The sequence below is a fragment of the Hyla sarda genome, chromosome 6, assembly GCF_029499605.1.
Source record: "Hyla sarda isolate aHylSar1 chromosome 6, aHylSar1.hap1, whole genome shotgun sequence".
In the NCBI taxonomy this organism is placed as follows: Eukaryota; Metazoa; Chordata; class Amphibia; order Anura; family Hylidae; genus Hyla; species Hyla sarda.
In genome coordinates this window covers 139,128,506-139,151,185 of record NC_079194.1, presented here as the reverse complement: position 1 = coordinate 139,151,185, position 22,680 = coordinate 139,128,506, and the positions used below count along the sequence as shown (strand labels likewise).

The window sequence follows — 22,680 nt, the reverse complement described above, 5'->3', positions numbered from 1 at the left end:
ACGGGCAAAAGACTACAACTGGCAGCTCTATCCTGCCGAATAGAAGTGACTGCAATAAGGAAGGCCACGTTCCAAGAAAAAAGACGAGGAACATCCCTAAGAGGTTCAAAAAGAGCCCCCTGTAGGGGCCAGAGAACCAGATTGAGATCCCAGGGGGGAGCAGGTGACCAGTAAAGCGTGGTAGCATGAGCTACGCCTTGGAGAAAGGTCCGGACATGAGGATCGGACGCCAGGGGACGGTGAAAAAGAATGGAGCCGAAACTTGTCCCATAAGGGAACTGAGAGCCAACTGTTGTTCTAACCCCGACTGTAAGGAAGGAAGTCATGGGAGAGAGAACGCAACTGGAGAAAAGGAGTGAGACTCACACCAATGAAAATAAGACCGCCAAGTACGGTGGTAAATCTTCACAGAAAAGGGCTTGCACGCTCTGATCACAGTGCAAATTACTTTGGGAGAGAATCCCCTAGCTCTCAGAACCTCGGTCTAAACCACCATGCCGTCAAATGCAGGGACTGTAAATTGGGGTGGCAAGAGGACCCTGAGAGAACAGATCTCATCTAAGTGGAAGGCGCGGTGGCACGTCGTCCACCAGACGAACCACGTCTGCGTACCACGCCCGCCTGGGCCAGTCTGGAGCTACTAGAATGGCGGGAACGTCCTCCGCTTGAGTTTCCTCAGGACCCTGGAAGAAGGGGAAGGAGGAGGGAAAAGATATTGGAGGATGAAGGGAGACCAATTAATCACCAGGGCGTCCACGGTTAGAGCCAGTGGGTCCCGGGAGTTTGCCACATACCGAGGAACTATGTGGTGAGACGCGAAAAAGGTCTCCAGAAGTGCCCTAGAGGTTGCAGATTTCTGCAAACCCTTCCGGAAGAGACCCTTCCGGCTTAGAAAGTGAGCTCCAGAATGTTGATGGGGAGAAGAGCTTCCTGAGTGGGCCACATAAGCTGCCCCCACACATCAGAATGGCTGAGCAGGGAGCCTATAAAAGGAGAGTGGGATCCAAACATGGGTGCTACAGAGGTTGAAAATCCTGAGGGAGGATGGGAACCTGAAGGAAAAGGGGGGAGATACTCACCTACCCTTGGCAAACTTACCTCATGAAGTCTTCAGTCAGTGTTTAGTCACCTGCATCATGCCGGGCTGAGACAGCGAGACGAGCAGGGAAAGTAGGGGGACCCGGACCCAAGAGGTTCAACCCCAGGCACTGACCGTTGGCGAGAAGGGGTTGAGTACATCCACGGTGTCCGTGCCCCTTCAATTGCAAATGGGGAAAAAGTGAACGCTATGTTCCTGAGTCGCCACCTGAAAATAGTGAAATAAAAGGGAGAGAAAAATCTAACTATACATCCCTAATCTATAAAATAAGAAAAGAATAGACCATGTCTGGAGAACACCAGACCAGCGTCTGCCTCCTAACAGACACTAAGCTAAAACTGATTAGCCCAGCTGTCTGTGGGCGGGTATATCCTGCTCGGAGGGGCCGCCTTTCCTTGTTGCCTGGTGTCAAGCCTCCTAGTGGCAGCAGAATATACCCATGGTCTGTGTTCCCCAATGGAGCATATAGAGAAATAAGATTGTTTGAAACATGTGATGCTCCTTTAAACTCACCTGGGGCAAGTAACAGGTGTGGGCAATATAAAAATCCCACCTGAAAGCAGATAAAAAGGAGAGAAGTTCACTTAGTCTTTGCATTGTTTGTCTGTCTGTGTGTGCCACACTAAGCATGGAAAACAGAAAGAGGAGAAGAGAACTGTCTGAGGACTTGAGAACCAAAGTTTTGAAAAAATATGAACAAATCTCAAGGTTACAAGTCCATCTCCAGAGATTTGCCTCTGTCCACAGTATGCAACATTATCAAGATTGCAACCCATGGCACTGTAGCTAATCTCACTGGGCGTGGAAGGAATAGAAAAATTTATGAAAGGTGTCAACGCAGGATAGTCCGGTTGGTGGATAAGCAGCCCCAAACAAGTTCCAAAGATATTCAAACTGCAGGCTCAGGGAGTATCAGTGTCAGCGCGAACTATCTGTCGACATTTAAATGAAACTAAACACTATAGCAGGAGACCCAGGAGGACCCCACTGCTGACATAGACAAAGTTAGACTGCATTTTGCCAAAATGAACTTGAGAGCCAAAATCCTTCTGGGAAAATGTCTCGTGAACAGATGAGACCAAGATAGAGCTTTTTTGTAAAGCACATCATTCTACTATTTACAAAAAAACGGAATGAGGCCTACAAAGGAAAGAACACCGTACCTACAGTGAAATATGGTGGAGGTTCAATGATGTTTTGTGGTAGCTTTGCTGTCTCTGGCACTGGGTGCCTTGTATGTGCAAGGCATCATCAAATCTGAGCATTACCAACAGATTTTGGGTCGCACTGTACAGCCCAGTGTCAGAAAGCTGGGTTTGCTTCCTAGATCTTTGGTCTTCCAGCAGGACAATGACCCTAAACATATGCCAAAAAGCACCCAGAAATAGATGGCAACAAAGAGCTGTAGAGTTCTGAAGTGCCCAGCAATGAGTCCAGATCTAAAGCCCATTGAACACCTGGGGAGAGATCTTAAAATTGCTGTTGGGAAAAGGCGCCTTCCAATAAGAGAGACCTGGAGCAGTTTGCAAAGGAAGAGTGGTCCAACATTCCGGCTGAGAGGTGTAAGAAGCTTATTGATGGTTATAGGAAGCCACTGATTTCAGTTATTCTTTCCAAAGGGTGTGCAATCAAATATTAAGTTAAGGGTGCCAATAATTATGTCCAGCCCATTTTTGGAGTTTGGTGTGACATTATGTCCAATTTGCTTTTTTTTTCCTCCTTTTTTGGTTTAGTTCCAATACACACAAATGGAATAAACATGTGTATAGAAAACATGTGCTACTGCAATCCTTTTCTGTGAGAAATACTTAATTTTCTTGAAAAATTTCAGGGGTGCTAAAATTTTCAGCCATGACTGTATGTAAATGATAGGTAGATAATACTGCTCAGTTGTCCAGAACCCCAAAATCATGTGTAAACCATATATGTGGCAGAAAAAACAATACCTAGAGTATAGCATCAAATTACACAGTATAACATCAAAGCAAAGTAATGCTGGCCTATACTTTATACACAGAATGGACTGGCTATCCTACAGAGCAAAAATATAGCAATGAATGCAATAGTAAAATATAACATAATAGCAAACCATTGCAGGATACCAGACGGGATTAAATGGATGCAGATAAAAACAGATCAACATGTGCCCCCCCACAGAGCCTCACACGTTCCGTCGCTGTAAGGCAACTTCCTCAGGGGCCATAGGGTGGTTATATCCTTCCCTCATGTTTTTGCAGGAGGTTGCTCTGGTTAGAGCAATTTTGATTGTCTTTAATCGCATTGTCTTTTTGTATCCATGTATTTTTTTTGCTATTATAGATTTATATTTTATACAGAATATTGTTGTTACTGATAGGTGTGCACTGCATTTTAGTATATCCGATTGTTTCTCCTTTTGTTTTGTCCATCCAATTCTGTAACCCTGACATTATGGCCACATATTACAATGTTTGATCAGATGCAGAATATATCAATGTCCATCAACGAACCTCTCAAATATAAGACGGCTGATGGCTTCATTGGTTGCGGTCGGCGTGCTTAGTGTCTTCTGAAGGAACTCCACTTTCTTCTTCAAACTCTGAGCAAATAAAATATTGGAAATAATTAATCCAAGATGTGACTGCAGAAAGCACAAGGCAGCTTCTCCATTTATTCCCCTGATAACACAGCAAAGAACAGTCTATACTGCTACACATTTCCTACAAATCATTGGCAGCACTGCTACAACTCATTTATACCCTGCCACAGTGGAGCAACAGCAATCTCACCATGATTTCCCTGTCTGCATTCTCCAGCTCTTTCTGTGTGGCACCAAGATCCTCCCGTGCCTTCACCAGTTCCAGCTGTGCTTTCTGAGCCTAAGGAGAAATTTATATATAATAAATTAAGTCCAATGTAATGTCACTGCTGGGTGAGGAGGGAAGAATACACCAATATACGAAGGAGATATCCAGCCAAAAGTGGTAAAAAAAAAAAAATACTTAAGATATAGATCTACACTCAGCATGTCTCCACAAGGTACTTTCTGGTTTGTGCAGGAAGCTGAGAGCTGCAGAAAAAGAGAGACCGCCACCCCCTGCACTTGTTTTCTGTGTGAGCTGCCAGAGAAACTGCCTTCAGAAAATGAATCAGATCACATGGTTAGAGAAGCAGTGAATATAGATGAGGGAAAGTGTGTGCATCTCTGCCAACCAGGGACAATCACACATTGAAGCGCTCTTTGCTCTCAGACCTGAGGAGAAGGGAGTGTGATGTTGGAAAGTGACCTGTCATCTGCACCTAGCAGATGGAGACGACAGTAAACATGTGTGCCAAGAACTATTGGACTTGTCTGTCTGAATGAAAAGCAGGAGAGAAACAGGGCATGTGTTCAGCAGAGATTACACTTGTACATTACAAAGTTATATAACTAACATGTGCAGCTATAAAAGGTAAATTTTATTTGCCTGGATTTCTCCTTTAACCCCATAAGGACCAAGTCTGTTTTTCTTTTTTTGCATTTTCATTTTTCCCTCATCACCTTCTAAAAATCATAACGCTTTCAATTTTGCACATAAAAATCCATATGATGGCTTATTTTTTGCGCCACCAATTCTACTTTGCAGCGACAGTCATTTTACCAAAAAACGGAAAAATAATTAATTGTGCGACAAAATTGAAGAAAAAAAATTTCATTTTGTAAGTTTTGGGGGCTTCCGTTTCTACGCAGTGCATTTTGCGGTAAAAATGACACCTTATCTTTATTCTGTAGGTCCATACGGTTAAAGTGATACCCTACTTATATAGGTTTGATTTTGTCATATTTCTGAAAAAAATCCAATCTACATGCAGGAAAATGTATACGTTTAAAATTGTCATCTTCTGACCAATATAACTTTTTTTTTTTTTTTTTGCATACGGGCCGGTATGAGGGCTCATTTTTTGCACCGTGATCTGAAGTTTTTATCGGTACCATTTTTGCATTGATCTGACTTTTGATTGCTTTTTATAAAATTTTTTAGGATATAAAAAGTGACCAAAAATACACTAATTTGGACTTTGGAATTTTTTTGCGGGTACCCCATTGACCGTGTGGTTTAATTAACGATATATTTTTATAGTTCGGACATTTACGCACGCGGCGATACCACATTTTTTTTATTTACACAGTTTTTTTTTATGGGAAAAAGGGGGTGATTCAAACTTATTGGGGAAGGGGTTACATGACCTTCATTAACTTTTTTTTTTGCAGTGTTATAGCTCCCATAGGGGGCTATAACACTGCACACACTGATCTTTTAACCTGATCCCTGCAAAGCCATAGCTTAATAGGGGGTTGTTTGCTCAGGCTTGGAGCAATCAAATGCAGATCGGACGCGATTTAGCAAGGTAAGGGGGCCTCCGCTCGCGTTCTAGCTGATCGGGACATCGCGATTTTATTGCGATAGTCCTGATCAACCCAACTGAGCTGCCGGGAAGCTTTTACTTTTCGACGCGATGATCAACTTTGATCATCGTGTCTGAAGGGTTAATAGTGCACGGCACAACGATCTGTGCCGCGCGCTATTAGCCCAGGGTCCCGGCTATCAATAGCAGCCGGGACCTACCCGATGTTATGCGGGGTCACGGCATGACCCAGTTTTAAACACTGGGACTGGGCGCAGGGCGTACAGGTACGCCCTGCGTCCTTAAGAGGTTAAGGACCAGGCAAATTTTAATTTTATTAATTTATTTTTATTTTTTTACCCACTTTTAATGTCCCCATAGGGGACTATCTATAGCAATCACTTGATTGCTAATACTGTTCAGGGCTATGCATAGGGCATAGCACTGATCAGTGTTATTGGCAATCTTCTGCTCAGGTCTGCTCGACCTCAGACCAGAAGACGGACGGAGGCAGGTGAGGGGACCTCTGTCCGCCATTTTAGATAATCAGATCCTTGTGGCAGTGCTGCGGGCGATTCGATCATCCATTTAAATGTGTGCATTGCCGCAGTGATCTGTATTGATCACGGCATCTGAGGGGTTATTGATGGACATCCGTGGATGTTTGACATTACCGACTGGTCCCCAGCTGCTGATAGTAGCCGGGACCTGCAGTGCATGACGCGAGCATCGCTCCCATGCTCGTGGTCATGTACAGAACGTAAATGTACATCCTGGTGCTCGGAGTACCTCCGCACCAGGATGTACATTTACATCCGTGGTCGTTAAGGGGTTAACAGAAGTCAGGGATACACAAAGCTTCTGTCCTGTTGTAAACAAAGTGGGGGACATTTATCAAAATCCGTGCAGATGAAAAGTTGAACAGTTTCCCATAGCAACCAATCAGATCCGTTATTTTTAAAAAGCACGATAAAAAGGAGATTTTTTAGTACTCACCGTAAAATCTCTCGTAGCCTTCATTGGGGGACACCTAACTGATGGGTATATGCTCTTGCCACTAGGAGGCGCTGACACTAGGAAAAAGAAAAAGTTGGCTCCTCCCTGGCAGGATATACCCGCCCACCTGCAGTGAGGCAACCAGTTTAGTCAATAAGCAATAGGAGAAGCCAACGAGGAATTATGTCCGAAGGACCCTAGAAAGGAATCCCTGAGAACCTAAGAACAGAAAATGGGTGGGTGTGGTGTCCCCCCAATGAAGGCAACGAGAAAGATTTTACGGTGAGTACAAAAAAAAAAAAAAAAAAAAAATCTCCTTTTCTCGGTCGCTCTTCATTGGGGGACACCTAACTGATGGGACGTACCAAAGCAGTCCCCTAGGGTGGGAAAAACAACCACCAGCGAAAAGGAGACAGTCCCAAGACTCAGGTCGGAGACACACTAGGTCCAGAAAAAGAGCTCCCGCAAGTTCTCCCGACCAAGGAGATGGACCAGGACCCAAAAGGAAAGGTCCGTTCTTTGTAGAGACCCAAGGCACCCGGCAGAAAAAAGGAAACAGGTGTCCGCGAAAAGCTCTCCAGGCGAAAATCTGCCATAAAAGTGCAGAACAGGAATACTGCCCGACAAAGGGATCGTGGAGGAGTCGGGGGCCGGTCGCTACAATGTCCAAGACCGGAACCATCACCAAGGCTCAAGGAAACAGAAAGCCGATTGAAAGGAAATCACACCGTAGCATCGTAGGACAGAGCCCCAATAAGGGGACCAACAGCGATAGACCAGAATGGATCGAATAGACCTGAGCAGCCTTAAGAAACATCCCACCAGAACAGGAATGGAGGTAGAACAAACGAGAACCCAGCTTGGACGCCCAGGATCTGGGCATAGAAAAAATTACTCTAGAAGACTGCGGAGAAAACACAGTATGACTGCCACAGACAAAAGGGTAAGAAAGACACATCTCTTCCAGGGAGAGCACTAGGCTGTGATAGTGAACAGAAAGCACACAAGCTGAGGCAGGAAAAATCACTGATGAATGTTCTTCAGCAAAACAAAAGACACAAAAAACAAAATAGGAGGGAAAAACAAGGGTGGTCGAAACGACAACACAAGTACAGACCTATGACAAGCACCCTGATCCCCGCATCCCTTGTGTAAGGGGATTGGCGAGCGCGCTAGGCGCAGAAGGAGCAGAGAAATACAACGACTGGGTGGATGAAGCCCCCAGGCCCCAGCAAAAGCCCTGGCCGCGTGGGGATGCCACCTAGCGACCCAAGAGGGACCGGAACCCGAACGCTGAAGCTGGGCAACAAACAAGATGTGTTGAGAGCCATTCCAGATAGTGAGCAGAAGGTACCTAGTAGGCATCAGTCACCCTGGACAGGGACCCCGGAAGGAACACCCGAAAGCACAGGGAGGGGCTGAACCGACAGGCGCCCCGGCAGGCCCCCTGTCAGAACAGAGATGCTCAACTGCCTTGGAACTGCGGGGACGATTACTGGAAACCCCTGGGCGCACCCCACTGACTCGGAAGGAAGGAGGGCTCTAAGCCTACAAAGCGGTCCCAGCATATGTAGGAAACAGACATGGGGACCCCAAGAAAACAGTGGGGTACCAAGACTGCAGACACCAAGAAACCGCAGACATCTAAGGAACCAGCAGGAAGGGAGGTATGCCCACAGCAGGGAGAACAGAGCGATGCTGCTGATGCTGCAAAAGGAAGGAAAGGTCCTAAGAACCCACATGCACACTCTCTGCGGGACAGCACCTGGAAGAGAGACACCGGACTAAAGCTGCAGTAGCAGACACAGTCTGGCCATGTGGGAAGTAGACCGCGGCCACGTCAGGTCCCGCACACGGAACACACAGTGGAGAGAGATACCAGCCTGCAGACAGAGTAGCAGGTATGCAGAGAGGAACCTGACCAAGTAGGTAACCCTGTAAACCAGTATGTGGTGGATTGTAGAAGGCACATGGGCAACTCAGAGATTCACATGTAAACTACTATGGCAGTGGTGAACTACTTTCCACGGGGTGGCAATGCATGGGAGATGACCCGAAGGTGGAAGGGCGGGGAGGCCAAGAAACCCCGCCCCCTGTAGAGAGAGAAACAGAGGGACCGTGGAATGCATCCCTGACATCCCGTATAGTGTCCGAGGGACACGCTGGATCAGGTCCAAGTATACCACGCACAATAGTAGGATACTGGAACTCCAGCTGCAAAAACATCCGCCGTGTGACAGTCGGCAGAAGAAGATATGCAGACAGCAGTCTGGCTTACTGATATAGGCCCCTAGGTAACAGCGAATGAGTCCATCGGAACCACGTACTGTAGAGAGGTACCGGAAGTCCAGGCGCAGATACACCAGCCATGTGATGTGTAACCGGTGGTGGAGGAAACCCCGCAGACCACTACCTGGCTTACAGGTACAGGACCATGGAAGAAGAGCCATGTCATTAGCACCTCGCTTAGAAGCGAGGTACCGGAACTACGGCCGCAGATACGTCAATCGTTTGATGTATGACAGGCGGCATAAGGAACCATACAGACCATTGTCTGGCTCACTGGTATGGGTCCATAGTAGATAATGGAACACTCCGGACGCCTTGCAGTAGTGAGGGACCGAAACTGCAGAAGCAGACACACCAGCTGTTTGATGTAGGACAGGCGGTGTAGAGAACCATGCTGACCAATGTCTGGCTTACTGGTAGCCAAAGTAAACAACTATGTATCCCATCGGTACCTCACCCAGGAGCGAGGTACCAGAACTCAAGCCACACATACATTAGCCGCTTGAAGTAGGACAGACCATGTAGGCAACCTTGCTTAGTAGTGAGGTACTGGAACTGCAGCCCAAGACACATCAGCCGTTGGATGGATGACAGGCGGTTTAAACAACCATGCAGACTACAGTCTGGCTTACTGGCATGGACCCACAGAACAATTAGTCATAACATCGGCACCTCGCTCAGCAGTGAGGAACCGGAACTCCAGTCGCAGATACATCGGCCGTGAAGTGTGTTGACAGGTGATGTAGGAAACCATGCAGACTACTGTCTGGCTTACTGGAATGGGTCCGTGGGAGACAACGAGCCTTAGGGTCCTTAAGGCACAGCAGGGCAGTTCTCCAAATACCGCACCCAGCAGTGGGGTATCAGAACTGCAGCCACAGAAACATCGGCCATGCGACAGGGTAGCCGTGAGACAGGTGACAAACTGCAGAGGAAACCATGCAGACCACTGTCCGGCTTACTGGTATGGGTCCTGAAGACACATGGGGTTAGTTCTCCATATACCTCACTCAGCAGTGGGGTATCGGGACTGTGGCCACCAACACAACCACCGCGAGTCGTGTGACAAAAGGCAGATGAAACCATGCAGACCCCTGTCTGGCTCACTGGTATAGGTCCAGAGCAGAAACGAGACATGTCATCAGACACCTCACACAGCAGTGAGGTACCGGAACTCCAAGCCCGGATACCTCGGTCGAGTGATGTGGGACAGGTGGATGACAGGTGGCAGAGGAAACCATGCAGACCACCGTCTGACTGACTGGTATGTATCTCTAGTAGGGAAAGGTTCTGCCTTCGAACACCCCGCACCAGCAGAGAGATTAGAGACAGGCAAGGCCACTGTTTGGCAGTCCGCTCCCCCCTGTACAGAGATACAAGGTTTAACCCTGTCCACACAGGGATATTGCCCCGGAAACCCAGTGCTGGATGAGAGGCTCCGGAGCACTAGATGCTTAGCCTGTGGAAAAGGGAGCATATAGTAAGAAATGCTAAGAACACCCCAGGAGAGGTGGCCGGCGGACATGACAGATAAGGCATCCCAAAGGTGACTGAAATGGCCATCAGGAACGGCAAGAGCGTCTGACAGGTCAACATCCCAGGTGACAGAAACAAATAAAGTAGCCCCGAACGCAGACCCTAGGCATCTAGGGCTGCAGATATCAAACTGAAAGAACAGATAATGTCGGCCGGCCAAGGCTGCGGGGTAACACGAAAATCTGGCCACAAAAGAGCGCCAAACTACACCAACCGGTCAGGGTAACCATCACCAAGGCTGCATTTTAAAGGCAACGTATAGTAAGTCATCCTGCAGGATGACTGAAGGAAACAATGCAAGCATGTCCAAGAAGGATGCAGTAATGCGAGATGGCCACTAGGGGGAGCCAGAACCCAGGCAAGGGAGGGAGAAAACGTCTTTTTTTTTTTTTTTTTTTTACTTACGAGCGTGCGGTGGAAGGTGTCCCAGACACCCCACCATGCGGCAGCCCCCGGAAGCAGTGACGGTGGAGCAGAGCGTTTAGAAACGCCTGCTAAGCCGCCACACTGAACAAGGGTTAATTAGGTGAGCGGACCGATCGGGGGGGTGGGGAAGTTCCCGCCGAGCCGTGGCCTAGGGAGGTCGAGGGTTGCTCTGCTACAGAGCACCGCTGACCCGCGTGGAAGGGGCGGGGATAAACTCTGCTGAAGGAGAAGGGAGAAGTGGCCGCGGCAGTACCCGACAGCCATTAGAAGTTAGAGAGAGAGGGAACCCGGAGGGGAGGCGCCACTGTCTGGCTTACATAGCTCGACTTGCAGCCAATATCAGAGCGCTTACAGGCCCCAGAGACACCCGCGAAGATGAGCAGGGGACGCCATAATCCCTGCAACACCCGCTGGAGGGAGCCGCTGCAAGGGCCGGCGGCTGTCCTCAGTATCCCAATCACATCACACAGCCCCCACACAAGGACTCCAATCACATAATACAGTCCCCACACATAAGGACCCCAATAAAGGAGAGAATCCCTTAGTAGAGGGGAGGGGGGGGGGGGGAGAAATACATACTTACCTGAAGACACCGGTTTCTTATACTCGCCTAATCCCCTCAGGCGTCTTCAACCAGCTTATGGCCACGCTGCATCATACAAGGCTACAGATAGCGGTGCGAGCAGGGGCAGTGGGGGACCCGGACCTAGGGTGCAACTTCCAGGCGCTGGCCATTGGCGGGAAGGGGTTGACGGTGCATACTCTATGACTCGTGCCCCTTAGCCGCATATGGGGAAACAGGCAGCGCCATGCTCCTGTCGCCCCACCTGAAAAATGAAACAAAAAGGGAACAAATCTAACTAAACAGCCCTTACTAGAAAATAATAAAAAGACCAGGAGAACTGCAGACCTGTGTGTCTACCTCCTAAGTGACACTAGCTAAAACTGGTTGCCTCACTGCAGGTGGGCGGGTATATCCTGCCAGGGAGGAGCCGACTTTCTATTTCCTAGTGTCAGCGCCTCCTAGTGGCTGGAGCATATACCCATCAGTTAGGTGTCCCCCCCATGAAGAGCGACCGAGAAATAAGAAGCAATCCGATTGGTTGTCAAGGGCAACTGGTGAACTTTTCCTCTGCACAAGTTGTGATAATTCTCCCCCACTGTGCGGTACAGTGAAGTCCTAAAATGAGTCACATTTCATTTGAATGGAATCTATCAGCAGGTATGGACTAATAGGGCATGTTACAGTGATTAGCAGAGTACCTTTAGGAGGCGGTGATACAGGAGTGGGCAGAGGAGGGGGCGGCCCCAGTGCACCAAAAGCTCTAATTTACATATTACTAAAAATTTAATTTGACAAAAAGACGGTGCACCGGGGACACAAAATAAAGGTAATCACTAACGTGTCCTACTAGACCATACAAGCAGGTTAGGAAGCCCTAACCTGCTGATAGGTTCCCTTTAAATTAAATGTACAATCTACATTGTGGAAATGTTATGTGGGGCTTCCGTTTAATGCACATTATGTTCTTGACCTAATCAGCCGATAAATTTCCTTATAATTGTTGTGCATTCCTTTCTCTGCAATTATGAATAAGGGTTCAGATCCTTAACCCAAAATTCATCAGGTGATAGAAGGATGAGAGCTGGCAGGAAACATTTACAACAAAACATCCCACCAGAGTCTATGACAACCTCCTGCCACACACACCTTGTTGTTTGAAGAAAATAATTCCTTCTTCAGCTTTTCCATCATTTCCGTTGAGGATTTCCGCACTTCCTTCAGATTCTCATACTCCCTGTAGATACAAATTGATCAGAAGGGGTTAAAAGGTGTGTGTACGGGGATTCAAAATCCTTTATCCCCCAAATAAGCAGCAGCTTCTCCTTGTACATCGCAGTCACCTTGTTACTGCACATAAACATGGACATCCATTTTACTCTGCTAAGATAAATTATTTATATTAACAAGACTCAGCTGACCCTGGGAACCATTTAAGTGTCAGACACCAGAGCTACATCCAGGGTCAAAGTAGGAGAAAATATAAACTGTTTATGTAGAATATCCGGCCTGTAAAATTGAAGCAGCGGCCACCTACTTGAAAGAATGACCGTGACATCCTAATCCCACAAGGTTATACTGATCAGTGATAACATCCAAACCACCTGCCTAATATTATGGAAGTCCCTTTAATTAAAAAATATAAAACATTACAATATTAAACAAAAACATAATACAAACATACACCTGTACTATATACACAAAAAGGAATCCATAATTCTCCATCAAAGTAGTTTCAGGTCCATCCTCATTCTCAAACACACCACTATAATAACAACCCCTCACATGTAACCTACTAAACTCTACTTTATCATAATAAATAAAATATATACAAATTAAAATTATGGTCCAGCATACCATGTCCCCAGTACATGATAACAGATGTCCATAAACCAGTCCAGGATTTTCTGTATGTATAAAGTCCCTCTCCCCCCTAATACTAAACACTAACAAAAAGGTGCAAAACAACCCCTAGGAAAAAAATAAAACAGTAATAATACTATTATATATATATATATACACACACACATTTTTTTTTGTGTGTGTGTGTGTGTATATATATATATATATATATACACACACACATATATACACACACACACACACAGAAATATATACAAAAATTTTACAAATTATACAAACCAAACAAAACAATGAGGCTTTTCAGCCACACACACACACACCCCTAAAGCCCAAGTCCAGCACCTGCAAGCCCTATATTACCATATACCTACGGCACAAAACAAAAAAAAAGACTACTGTGCCAGCATCAGCCCACCACCGGGGGGGGGGAGGGGGACAACAGGCTAAGGCACTTTAACCCCTTAACGACTATGGACATAAATGTATGTCCTGGTTTGGCGGTACTTCACGCACCAGGACGTATATTTACGTCCTGTGTATGACCGCATCATACACAGCAGGTTCCGGCTGCTATCAGCAGCCGGGGACCCGCCGGTAATAGCCGACATCCGCGATCGCGCGGATGTCCGCCATTAACCCCTCAGATGCCGTGATCAGTACAGATCACAGCAACTGTGGCAATGCGCATGTTAAAATAGATGATCGGATCGCCCGCAGCGCTGGTCTGAGATCAAGCAGACCAGAGCAGAAGATGACCAATAATACTGATCAGTGCTATGTCCTATGCATAGCACTGAACAGTATTAGCAATCAAATTATTGCTATAGATAGTCCCTCCCCCAATAAAAATTGTCAGTTTTTCCCATTTTACCCCAAAAAGCAAAAAACAAAAATTTTTTTTATAAACATATTTGGAATCGCCGCATGCGTAAATGTCTGAACTATCAAAATATAATGTTAATGATCCCGTATGGTGAACGACATAAAAAAAAAAAAAAAAATCCTGCGGTCACATTTTATTCCAAAAATATAAAAATTTATATAAAAGTTTTATATATGCAAATGTGGTATCGATAAAAAGTAAAGATGATGACGCAAAAAATTTGCCCTCATACTGCTATAATTATATATATATACACATATATATATATATATATATATATATATATATATATATATATATATATATATAATGAAAAAAGTTATAGGTGGTCAAAAAAGGGCGATTTTAGATTACTGATTTCGTACAAAAAGTTTTAGATTTTTTTTAAGCAGTACAAAAATATAAAAGTATCTGGCCATGGGTATCCTTTTAATCGTATTGACCCACAGAATAAAGAGCACATGTCCTTTTTACCGTAAAGTGTACAGTGTGAAAACGAAACCTTCCAAAATGTGCAAAATTGTGGTTTTCATTTAAATTTCCTTTTTGGGTTTGCCGTACATTTTATGGTAAAATGAGAGGTGTCATTACAAAGTACAATTGGTCACGCAAAAAACAAGCCCTTATATGGGTCTGTAGATGGAAATATAAAAGCGTTATGGATTTTAGAAGGCGAGAAGGAAAAAACGAAAACGCAAAAATAAAATTGGCCTGGTCCTTAAGGTGAAAATGGGCTTGGTCCTTAAGGGGTTAAAGCAGAGCCCCTCCACAAATGAGAGGCCCTGCCAGCACCCAGCCTCTCGTATTCCACCTTCACAGGTCAACCAGTATGTTCCTAAACCACCTAATCCACAGGGAAGATCTTACACTGCGTAGACACTAAACACTGTGCATTCCACATGTAGTACCCTGCCACTGAGCTAACTAGGAATAAATTGTTCCGGTCCCAGCCTCCAAGGTTTCTCAATGCCTCATAGGCCCATTCTGCATAGGAGAGACTGGCCAGCCTAGGCCAACCAATGGAAGCACCCACCCTGTTGTACACCTCTGTGTTAAAGGGACAATGAAGCAGAAAATGCTCCATGCTTTCCAGCATGCCTCCACACTCACGGGAACATCCCCGATCCTCAGAACTCCTGCACTTCAGATTGTCCCTTACACAGTTTCCAATGGAAACGGCACCAAGTCTAGTCCCAAAAGGGGATACTGAGAATTCAAAAGCCGAAACCAACCTCCAGATCCCAGCAATCATTCAACGCCAATAGCCTCTGTTGAGGAGGGTCCTGTCTTCCCATCTTCAGAGTTCTAATCTCCCACATCCCCAGACCCCACCGACGAATAACCTTCAGACATCCCAATCCCACTCAATGTTATACTGATCAGCCATAACATCCACATATCATGGAGGTCCCTTTTGCTGTAACACACCTCTGAGCTGTCCTGGACTTCACAAGAAGTTCCCTGCAGCCAGCGGTCAGACGCCCCACGGTCCTAAAATTTAAGTTTTTCAGCCTGCTGCCAGAAAGTTAAACAGATTTGTAAATTACTTCTATTTAAAAATCTTAATCTTTCCAGTACTTACCAGCTTCTGTGTGTTACACAGGAAGTTCTTTTCTTTTTGAATTTCCTTTCGGTATGACCACAGTGCTCTTTGCTAACACCTCTGTCCATGTCAGGGACTGTCCCCTATACCTCAGCGCTCGGACTGCTGTGCGATTAACACACAGGTCCCAGGGCATGCGCCCCTTCTGATCTTTGTGTGTGCCGACTGACAGGAATTTACACAGCAAGCACTGGCTCCCCCGGCCAGCACTCACTCCTGCTGTCTGACAGTCACTGGTACAGTGCTAGAGGCATGGAGCGAGCTCTCTAGCATCGCACAGGCACACGGAGATGTCAAATCAGCAGGAGTGGGCGCTTGGTGGGGGAAGCGATAACACTGCCCGTTCTCCTCTTCTCTGTATATGCCTGTATTCACTAGAGGCATACACACTCACTCCCTGCCTCTAGTATTTTACTGGAGGCAATGTCAGACAGCAGGAGCCAGTGCTGGCTGGGGGGGGGGGAATTCTTGACGGTCGACGCAGTTTCCCATTGTGTGTGTGTATATATATTGTGTATATATATTATATTATATATATATATATATATATATATATATATATATATATATATATATATATATATATATATATATATATATTTTTTTTTTTTAAATTTTTTTTCCCCCCCATTTTAAGCCATTTTAATCATTTCAAGTAGGGATGTCCCGATACTGGTATTAGGACCAATACTGGACATTTGCACATGTACTCGTGATCGTTGATCGCAGCGTCTGAAAGTCCTGAAGTTAACTGCCGGTTAGCTCAGGAATGCTGATCGGGATCACTACGGTGAAATTGCAGTGTCCCAATCAGGTGAAAGGACAGCCGGAGGTGCCTTACGCTGCTCTGTGCGTCCGATCGTCGCTTCTTTACTGCTGCCAGCCATTGGCAGGCATTAGTAAAGTAGTGCCGATAAGACTGATCAATGCTATGCTATGGCATAGCATTGATCAGTATGCAATCTACATATTGCATGTCATTGACCCCTATGGGGACTAAAAAAAGTGGAAAAAAAAGTGTGTAATCACCCCCTTTTCAAAAAGGTTTAAATAAAATATATTTTTAAATAAAAAACTTTTTCCCATTAACCCCTTCATGACCCAGCCCATTCAGGACCTGGGCATTTTTTGAACATCTGACCACTGTTACTTTAAACATTTATAACTCGGATGCTTTTACTTATCATTCTGATTCCGAGATTGTTTTTTCGTGACATATTCTACTTTATGTTATTGGTAAAATTTCACTGATATTTGCATCCTTTCTTGGTAAAAATCTAAAAATTTCATGAAAATTTAGCATTTTTCTAACTTTGAAACTCTCTGCTTGTAAGGAAAATGGATATTCCAAATAAATTATATATTGATTCACATATATAATTATGCCTACTTTAGGTTTGCATCAAAAAATTGACGTGTTTTTACTTTTGGAAGACACCAGAGGGCTTCAAAGTTCCGCAGCAATTTTCCAATTTTTCTCAAGATTTTCAAAATCTTACTTTTTCAGGGACCAGTTCAGATTGGAAGTGGATTTTAAGAGTCTTCATATTAGAAATACCCCATAAATGACCCCATTATAAAAACTGCACCCCCCAAAGTATTCAAAATGACATTCAGTAAGTGTTTTAACCCTTTAGGTGTTTCACAGGAATAGCAGCAAAGTGAAGGAGAAAATTCAAAATCTTCATTTTTTACACTCGCATGTTCTTGTAGACCCAATTTTTGAATTTTTACAAGGGGTAAAAGGAGAGAAATCACCCTAAAATTGTATTTTTCATTTTCACAGACCACTGTTCCAAAAATCTGTCAAACGCCAGTGGGGTGTAAATGCTCACTGCACCCCTTATTACATTCCGTGAGGGGTGTAGTTTCCAAAATGGGGTCACATATGGATATTTATTGTTTTGCGTTTGTCAGAACTGCTGTAACAATCAGCCACCCCTGTGCAAATCACCTCAAAATGTACATAGTGCACTCTCCCTTCTGAGCTTTGTTGTGCGCCCCCAGAGCACTTTGCGCCCACATATGGGGTATCTCCGTACTCGGGAGAAATTGCATTACAAATTTTGAGGGTCTTTTTCCCCTTTTACCTCTTGTGAAAATTAAAAGTATGCGGCAACACCAGCATGTCAGTGTTAAAAATTAAATTTTTATACACACACATGCTGGTGTAGACCCCAACTTCACCTTTTCATAGGGGTTAAAGAAGAAAAAGCCCCCCAAAATTTGTAAGGCAATTTCTCCCGAGGACGGAGATACCCCATGTGTGTCCCAAAACTGTTGCCCTGAAATACGACAGGGCTCCAAAGTGAGAGAGCGCCATGTGCATTTGATGCCTAAATTAGGGATTTGCATAGGGGTGGACATAGAGGTATTCTATGCCAGTGATTCCCAAACAGGGTGCCTCCAGCTGTTGCAAAACTCCCAGCATGCCTGGACAGTCAATGGCTGTCCAGCAATACTGGGTGTTTTGCAACAGCTGGAGGCTCCGTTTTGGAAACAGTAGCGTACCAGACGTTTTTCATTTTTATTGGGAAGGGGAGGGGGGCTGAGAAGTGGTATGTGTATATGTAGTGTTTTTTACTTTTTATTTTAGGTTAGTGTTAGTGTAGTGTAGTGTTTTTAGGGTAGTGTCACACGGGCAGAGGTTCACAGCAAGTTTGCCGCTGGGAGTTTGAGCTGCAGCGCAAAATTTGCGCCATCTCAAACTTGCAGCACTCACTGTAAACCTCCGCCCATGTGAGTGTACCCTGTACATTCACATTGGGGGGGAGGGGCAAACATCCAGCTGTTGCAAAACTACAACTCAGAGCATGCCCTTTGGCTGTCTGTGCATGCTGGGAGTTGTAGTTTTGCAACAGCTGGAGGCACACTGGTTGCGAAACACGGAGTTAGATAAACTGGTGTTTCGCAACTAGTGTGCCTTCAGCTGTTGCAAAAACTACAAATCTCAGCAGACAGTTACAGCAGAAGGGCATGCTGGGACTTGTAATTATGCAACAGCTAGAGGCATACTGCTACAACTTCCAGCATGCCCTTTGGCTGTCTGTGCATGCTGGGGGTTGTAGTTATCTAACAGCTGAAGGCACACTGGTTGCAAAACACTTGAAAGTTTATTACTTAACTTAGTGTTTCCAAACCAGTGTGCCTCCAGCTGTTGAAAAACTACAACTCCCAGCATGCATGGTCTGTCAGTGCATGCTGGGAGTTATAGTTTTGCAACTATTGCAACAGCTGGAGGCACTGAGGTAGGAAACGGACAATGTTTCCCAACTAGTGTGCCTCCAGTTGTTGCAAAACTACAACTCCCAGCATGCCCAGACTGCCCAGGCATGCTGGAAGTTGTAGCTCGGCAATATCTGAAGGATCAGATGTTGCCGAACTACAACTTCCAGTGTTTGAAAGCCCCACTACTAGGTGTCCCCATACCTCCTGAGACACTGATGAGTCCCACAGCAGTATGAGTGTGTCCAAGGGTCATGAACACGAGATGGGTGATGGACAATACTGCAGGAGGAACACAACCTGCATCAACACTGTTACCCAAACATTGTACCTCCAACTATTCTAAAACTACAAACTACAGCATTACAGGACTGCCAAAAGGATGATACACATAAACGACAAAGGGAAAATATATAAAAAGTATGCCTAAAAAAAAACATTGTTATTTTAGAACTAAAACGTTGCACTTTTAGGAAGATGTAAGTTATACACTCAACATATTGTCTTTGGTAGAGTACAGACAATCTCCAAAAATCAGTGTGTGTGTGTGTGTGTGTGTGTGTGTGTGTGTGTGTGTGTGTGTGTGTGTGTGCGCGCGCGCGCGCGTACAGCATAAAATCAGAGAGAAAAGGGATATAGAGCATGGCTGCCAGGCTCGCTTCCAAGAGTCAGCAGAGTGAGGGAGGGGGAGGAGTCATTACAGTGCAGGCAAGAGGGACATGCCCCCTCCCTCTGGGAAGATGAAAAAGGCAGTGGGCAGTTGTAATATGCTATTTTTTTGTGAAATTAGGTACTGAGTAACATAACAGTTTGGTTTTAGTGGGATCTGAAAGGTACACATTAATGTATTATTCATGGTTGTGTAGGTTTGCCGTTGCCAGTATGTCAGGCAAGGCATGCTAATGGACTCTCTATACATCAGGTTTTGCCAGTTATTTAGATGGCCCCAATTTACCTGCTGTGGTAAAATTTATTGTTTGGTGAAATACTGGTTCATTTGTCCATAGCTTTCAATTTCAATTATTTGTTCTGGTTTTGAAAGAACAACAATATACTGTAAATATTCCACCATAGGCATGTTTGTTCTGGACAACTATTTTTTTTCTAACCTGGTATGAGTTTGCATTTATTTTTAAAGGGAGTTGTGCCCTTTTTTGCACCTTTTTAAAAAAAGGCGCACGTGGTAACTATCTTTCACTGCAATGTCATAATCCAAATACTTTAATTTAGTAAGGTTCTGTAAAATCTTCTTAATGGAAATGTGCGCAATTTTAGTGCAAAAACTCACTGCATCAAATTATAGCCACAAATCAGATGGGAATCCAGTGATAAATCTCCCCCTATATTACAGATCTGTATAGACCTCAAGATACAGCTTATAGTATACTCCAGACTGCACTCACTATCTGCTTTTGGAATCACTGGAGGAGATTTATCAAAACCTGTTTAGTAAAAGCTGACCACGGCAACCAATCAGATTCCTTTCTTTTAGTTTAAAAAAGGCCTCTACAAAGGTTTTGATAAATCTCCCCCACTGTGTACATATAGTATATTACTTACTCTGTACTACATGCCTCCCCCCCCCCCCCCCCCCCCTTGTCGGCGATCGCTGTGATTCGCCGGTCAATTCTAACCGGCGAATCACTGCTTTTCCGGGCTGATCGGGTGTCTGGTGACCCGGTAGCCAAGAAAATTGGGATGATCATCCTAAAGCAGCGATGCCCAACCGGGGTGCTGGCGTCAATTATTATTATTTTTTTTTCAACTTTCCCGCCCTGACCTGTGTGCCTGTGACTCACAGCACCAGCGTCGCAGAGGGGCAAGGAAAGCTTGTGCGTGTGCACAGGAAACCCCCCCCCCCCTCCGGTGCAGTATGTGAGGCCGAAAATGGTGCCCTGCCAGGGAAACAACTGGCCGTGGAAGCTGCACCAGATTCCCGTGCCGGCTTGCAGGTACTGTACCCTTTCCACCCCTCTGTTAACCCTTCTCAACTCTGTTATTGTTGTCCTTAGTGGGATTTGAACCCAAGTCTCCAGCACTGCAAGGCAGCAGTGCTAACCACTGAGCCACCATGCTGCCCTTAGCATACATCTCCTCTGCATGGTTGCTAAAATGGACAGAGATGTCAGCAGAGAGTACCCCTTTAATGCATTGTTTTCCAACCAGCAATCCTACAGCAGATGCAAAACTATAACTCCCAGCATGCCTGGACATGCTATAAGTTGAGGTTTTGCAACAGCTGGAAGCACAATGGTTAGAAAACAGTAGCTTGAATGGGCACTGTCAGATGCAAAAACTTTTTATATGTTGTACATCTTGGCAAAACATTAACCTTTCTATTATACTTCAAAAGAAAATGTTATTTCCTTTTTATAGAAATCATGGCTTATAAAATCATGGCTTTGTCCTAGCTGAAGCACAGGCATGGACAAATTAAATGAGGGTGCTAGCACTCCTCTGTGCCCTCTCCCGCCTGACAGCACTCCTCTGTGCCCTCTCCCTCTCCTGCCTGACAGCACTCCTCTGTGCCCTCTCCCTCTCCTGCCTGACAGAACTCCTCTGTGCCCTCTCCCTCTCCTGCCTGACAGCACTCCTCTGTGCCCTCTCCCTCTCCTGCCTGACAGCACTGTGCCCTCTCCTGCCTGACAGCACTCCTCTGTGCCCTCTCCTGCCTGACAGAACTCCTCTGTGCTCTCTCCCTCTCCTGCCTGACAGAACTCCTCTGTGCTCTCTCTTGTCTGATTAGGACAGGAGAGAGCACACAGGGATGCTATCAGAAAGGAGAGAGAACTTCTTATGAAGTATATTAGAAAGGTTTATGTTTTTCCAAGATGTACAACATATAAAAAGTTTTTGAATCTGACAGTGCCCATTTAATGAGTCACAAGAAAGTCAAGTCCTGGGTCAGCTGACTACATGTGAACTACAGGATGCATTTATCCTCCATTAAGATTGCTGCTCCTAGCTCACAGAACCCTCCCCACCCAGATTTGTACACTGCTGCTATCTTTATGGGATCAGGATATATAGCTGATATACACCTCTCCAGAAACTGTGTTCACATATTGTGGTTTTTTTTTCCCCCTTTCTGTTTTTGCAGTGATTTCCCCCAAAACATGGTAAAAATGTGCTGCTTTACTGCCTGTGGGCAAATCACAGTAAAATGTCTCATTTTGTACAGCATTTTTGGGAAATTACGGCAGAACCAGCCAAAATGCAGTAAGACTTGGGCAAACACAGCCTAAAGACATCAAACCTTCATAAATCCCCTCAATTGTAATTATATGGGCCAAGTAAAAAAAATAATTAAAAAAATCCTAGAGTGCTTCTTTAATTGCTTAGTTTAGGATGGAGCTTATCTTTTCTCATTAACAGGAAATATTCTACATTTATGTCACAAAGCATAAAAAAAAAAAAAACTTGTGGAAAGGGAATATATGTCTATTATGGAAGAATTGGAGCTGTACATTACACCTCATCAGCAGTTCCTGCCATGCACCCCAACCCACAACTTAAATTACTCCAACCATAGCCTGTATCTTACTTCTTTAATGAGACGCAGTATATAGCCAGTTGCTCCACAGCAGCTGCTCCTGAGCCCATATCCTTGATCATGGTCTCCACCTCTGGGCGTTGAGACTGTAGCAAAACCTCAATGCTGTGATGAAAAGACAATGAGTTAGGTTCAGTGTACACTGCATTTTTTTCCTACATCTAAATGTACACACCAGACAGAGGTCAAGAGAACACTCTTCTGGCTTGAATGACTAATGGACCACTAAAGCAAAAAACAGCTGGAAAAAAAAAAAAAAAACTGTATGCGAACGTAAAAG

General features: G+C 45.1%; 1 protein-coding gene across 1 annotated transcript in view; it reads right to left on the bottom strand.

Annotated features, from left to right (window-relative positions):
• TRAIP (TRAF interacting protein) overlaps nt 1-22,680 on the bottom strand; it is a 35,368-nt gene that overhangs the window by 7,849 nt on the left and 4,839 nt on the right. Inside the window, exons 7-10 of the mRNA XM_056525225.1 lie at nt 22,392-22,505; nt 12,423-12,510; nt 3,868-3,957; nt 3,589-3,677 (exon numbers count right to left, since the gene is read on the bottom strand). Coding sequence (XP_056381200.1) covers nt 3,589-3,677; nt 3,868-3,957; nt 12,423-12,510; nt 22,392-22,505 — 381 coding nt within the window. The remainder of the gene's footprint in view (nt 1-3,588; nt 3,678-3,867; nt 3,958-12,422; nt 12,511-22,391; nt 22,506-22,680) is intronic.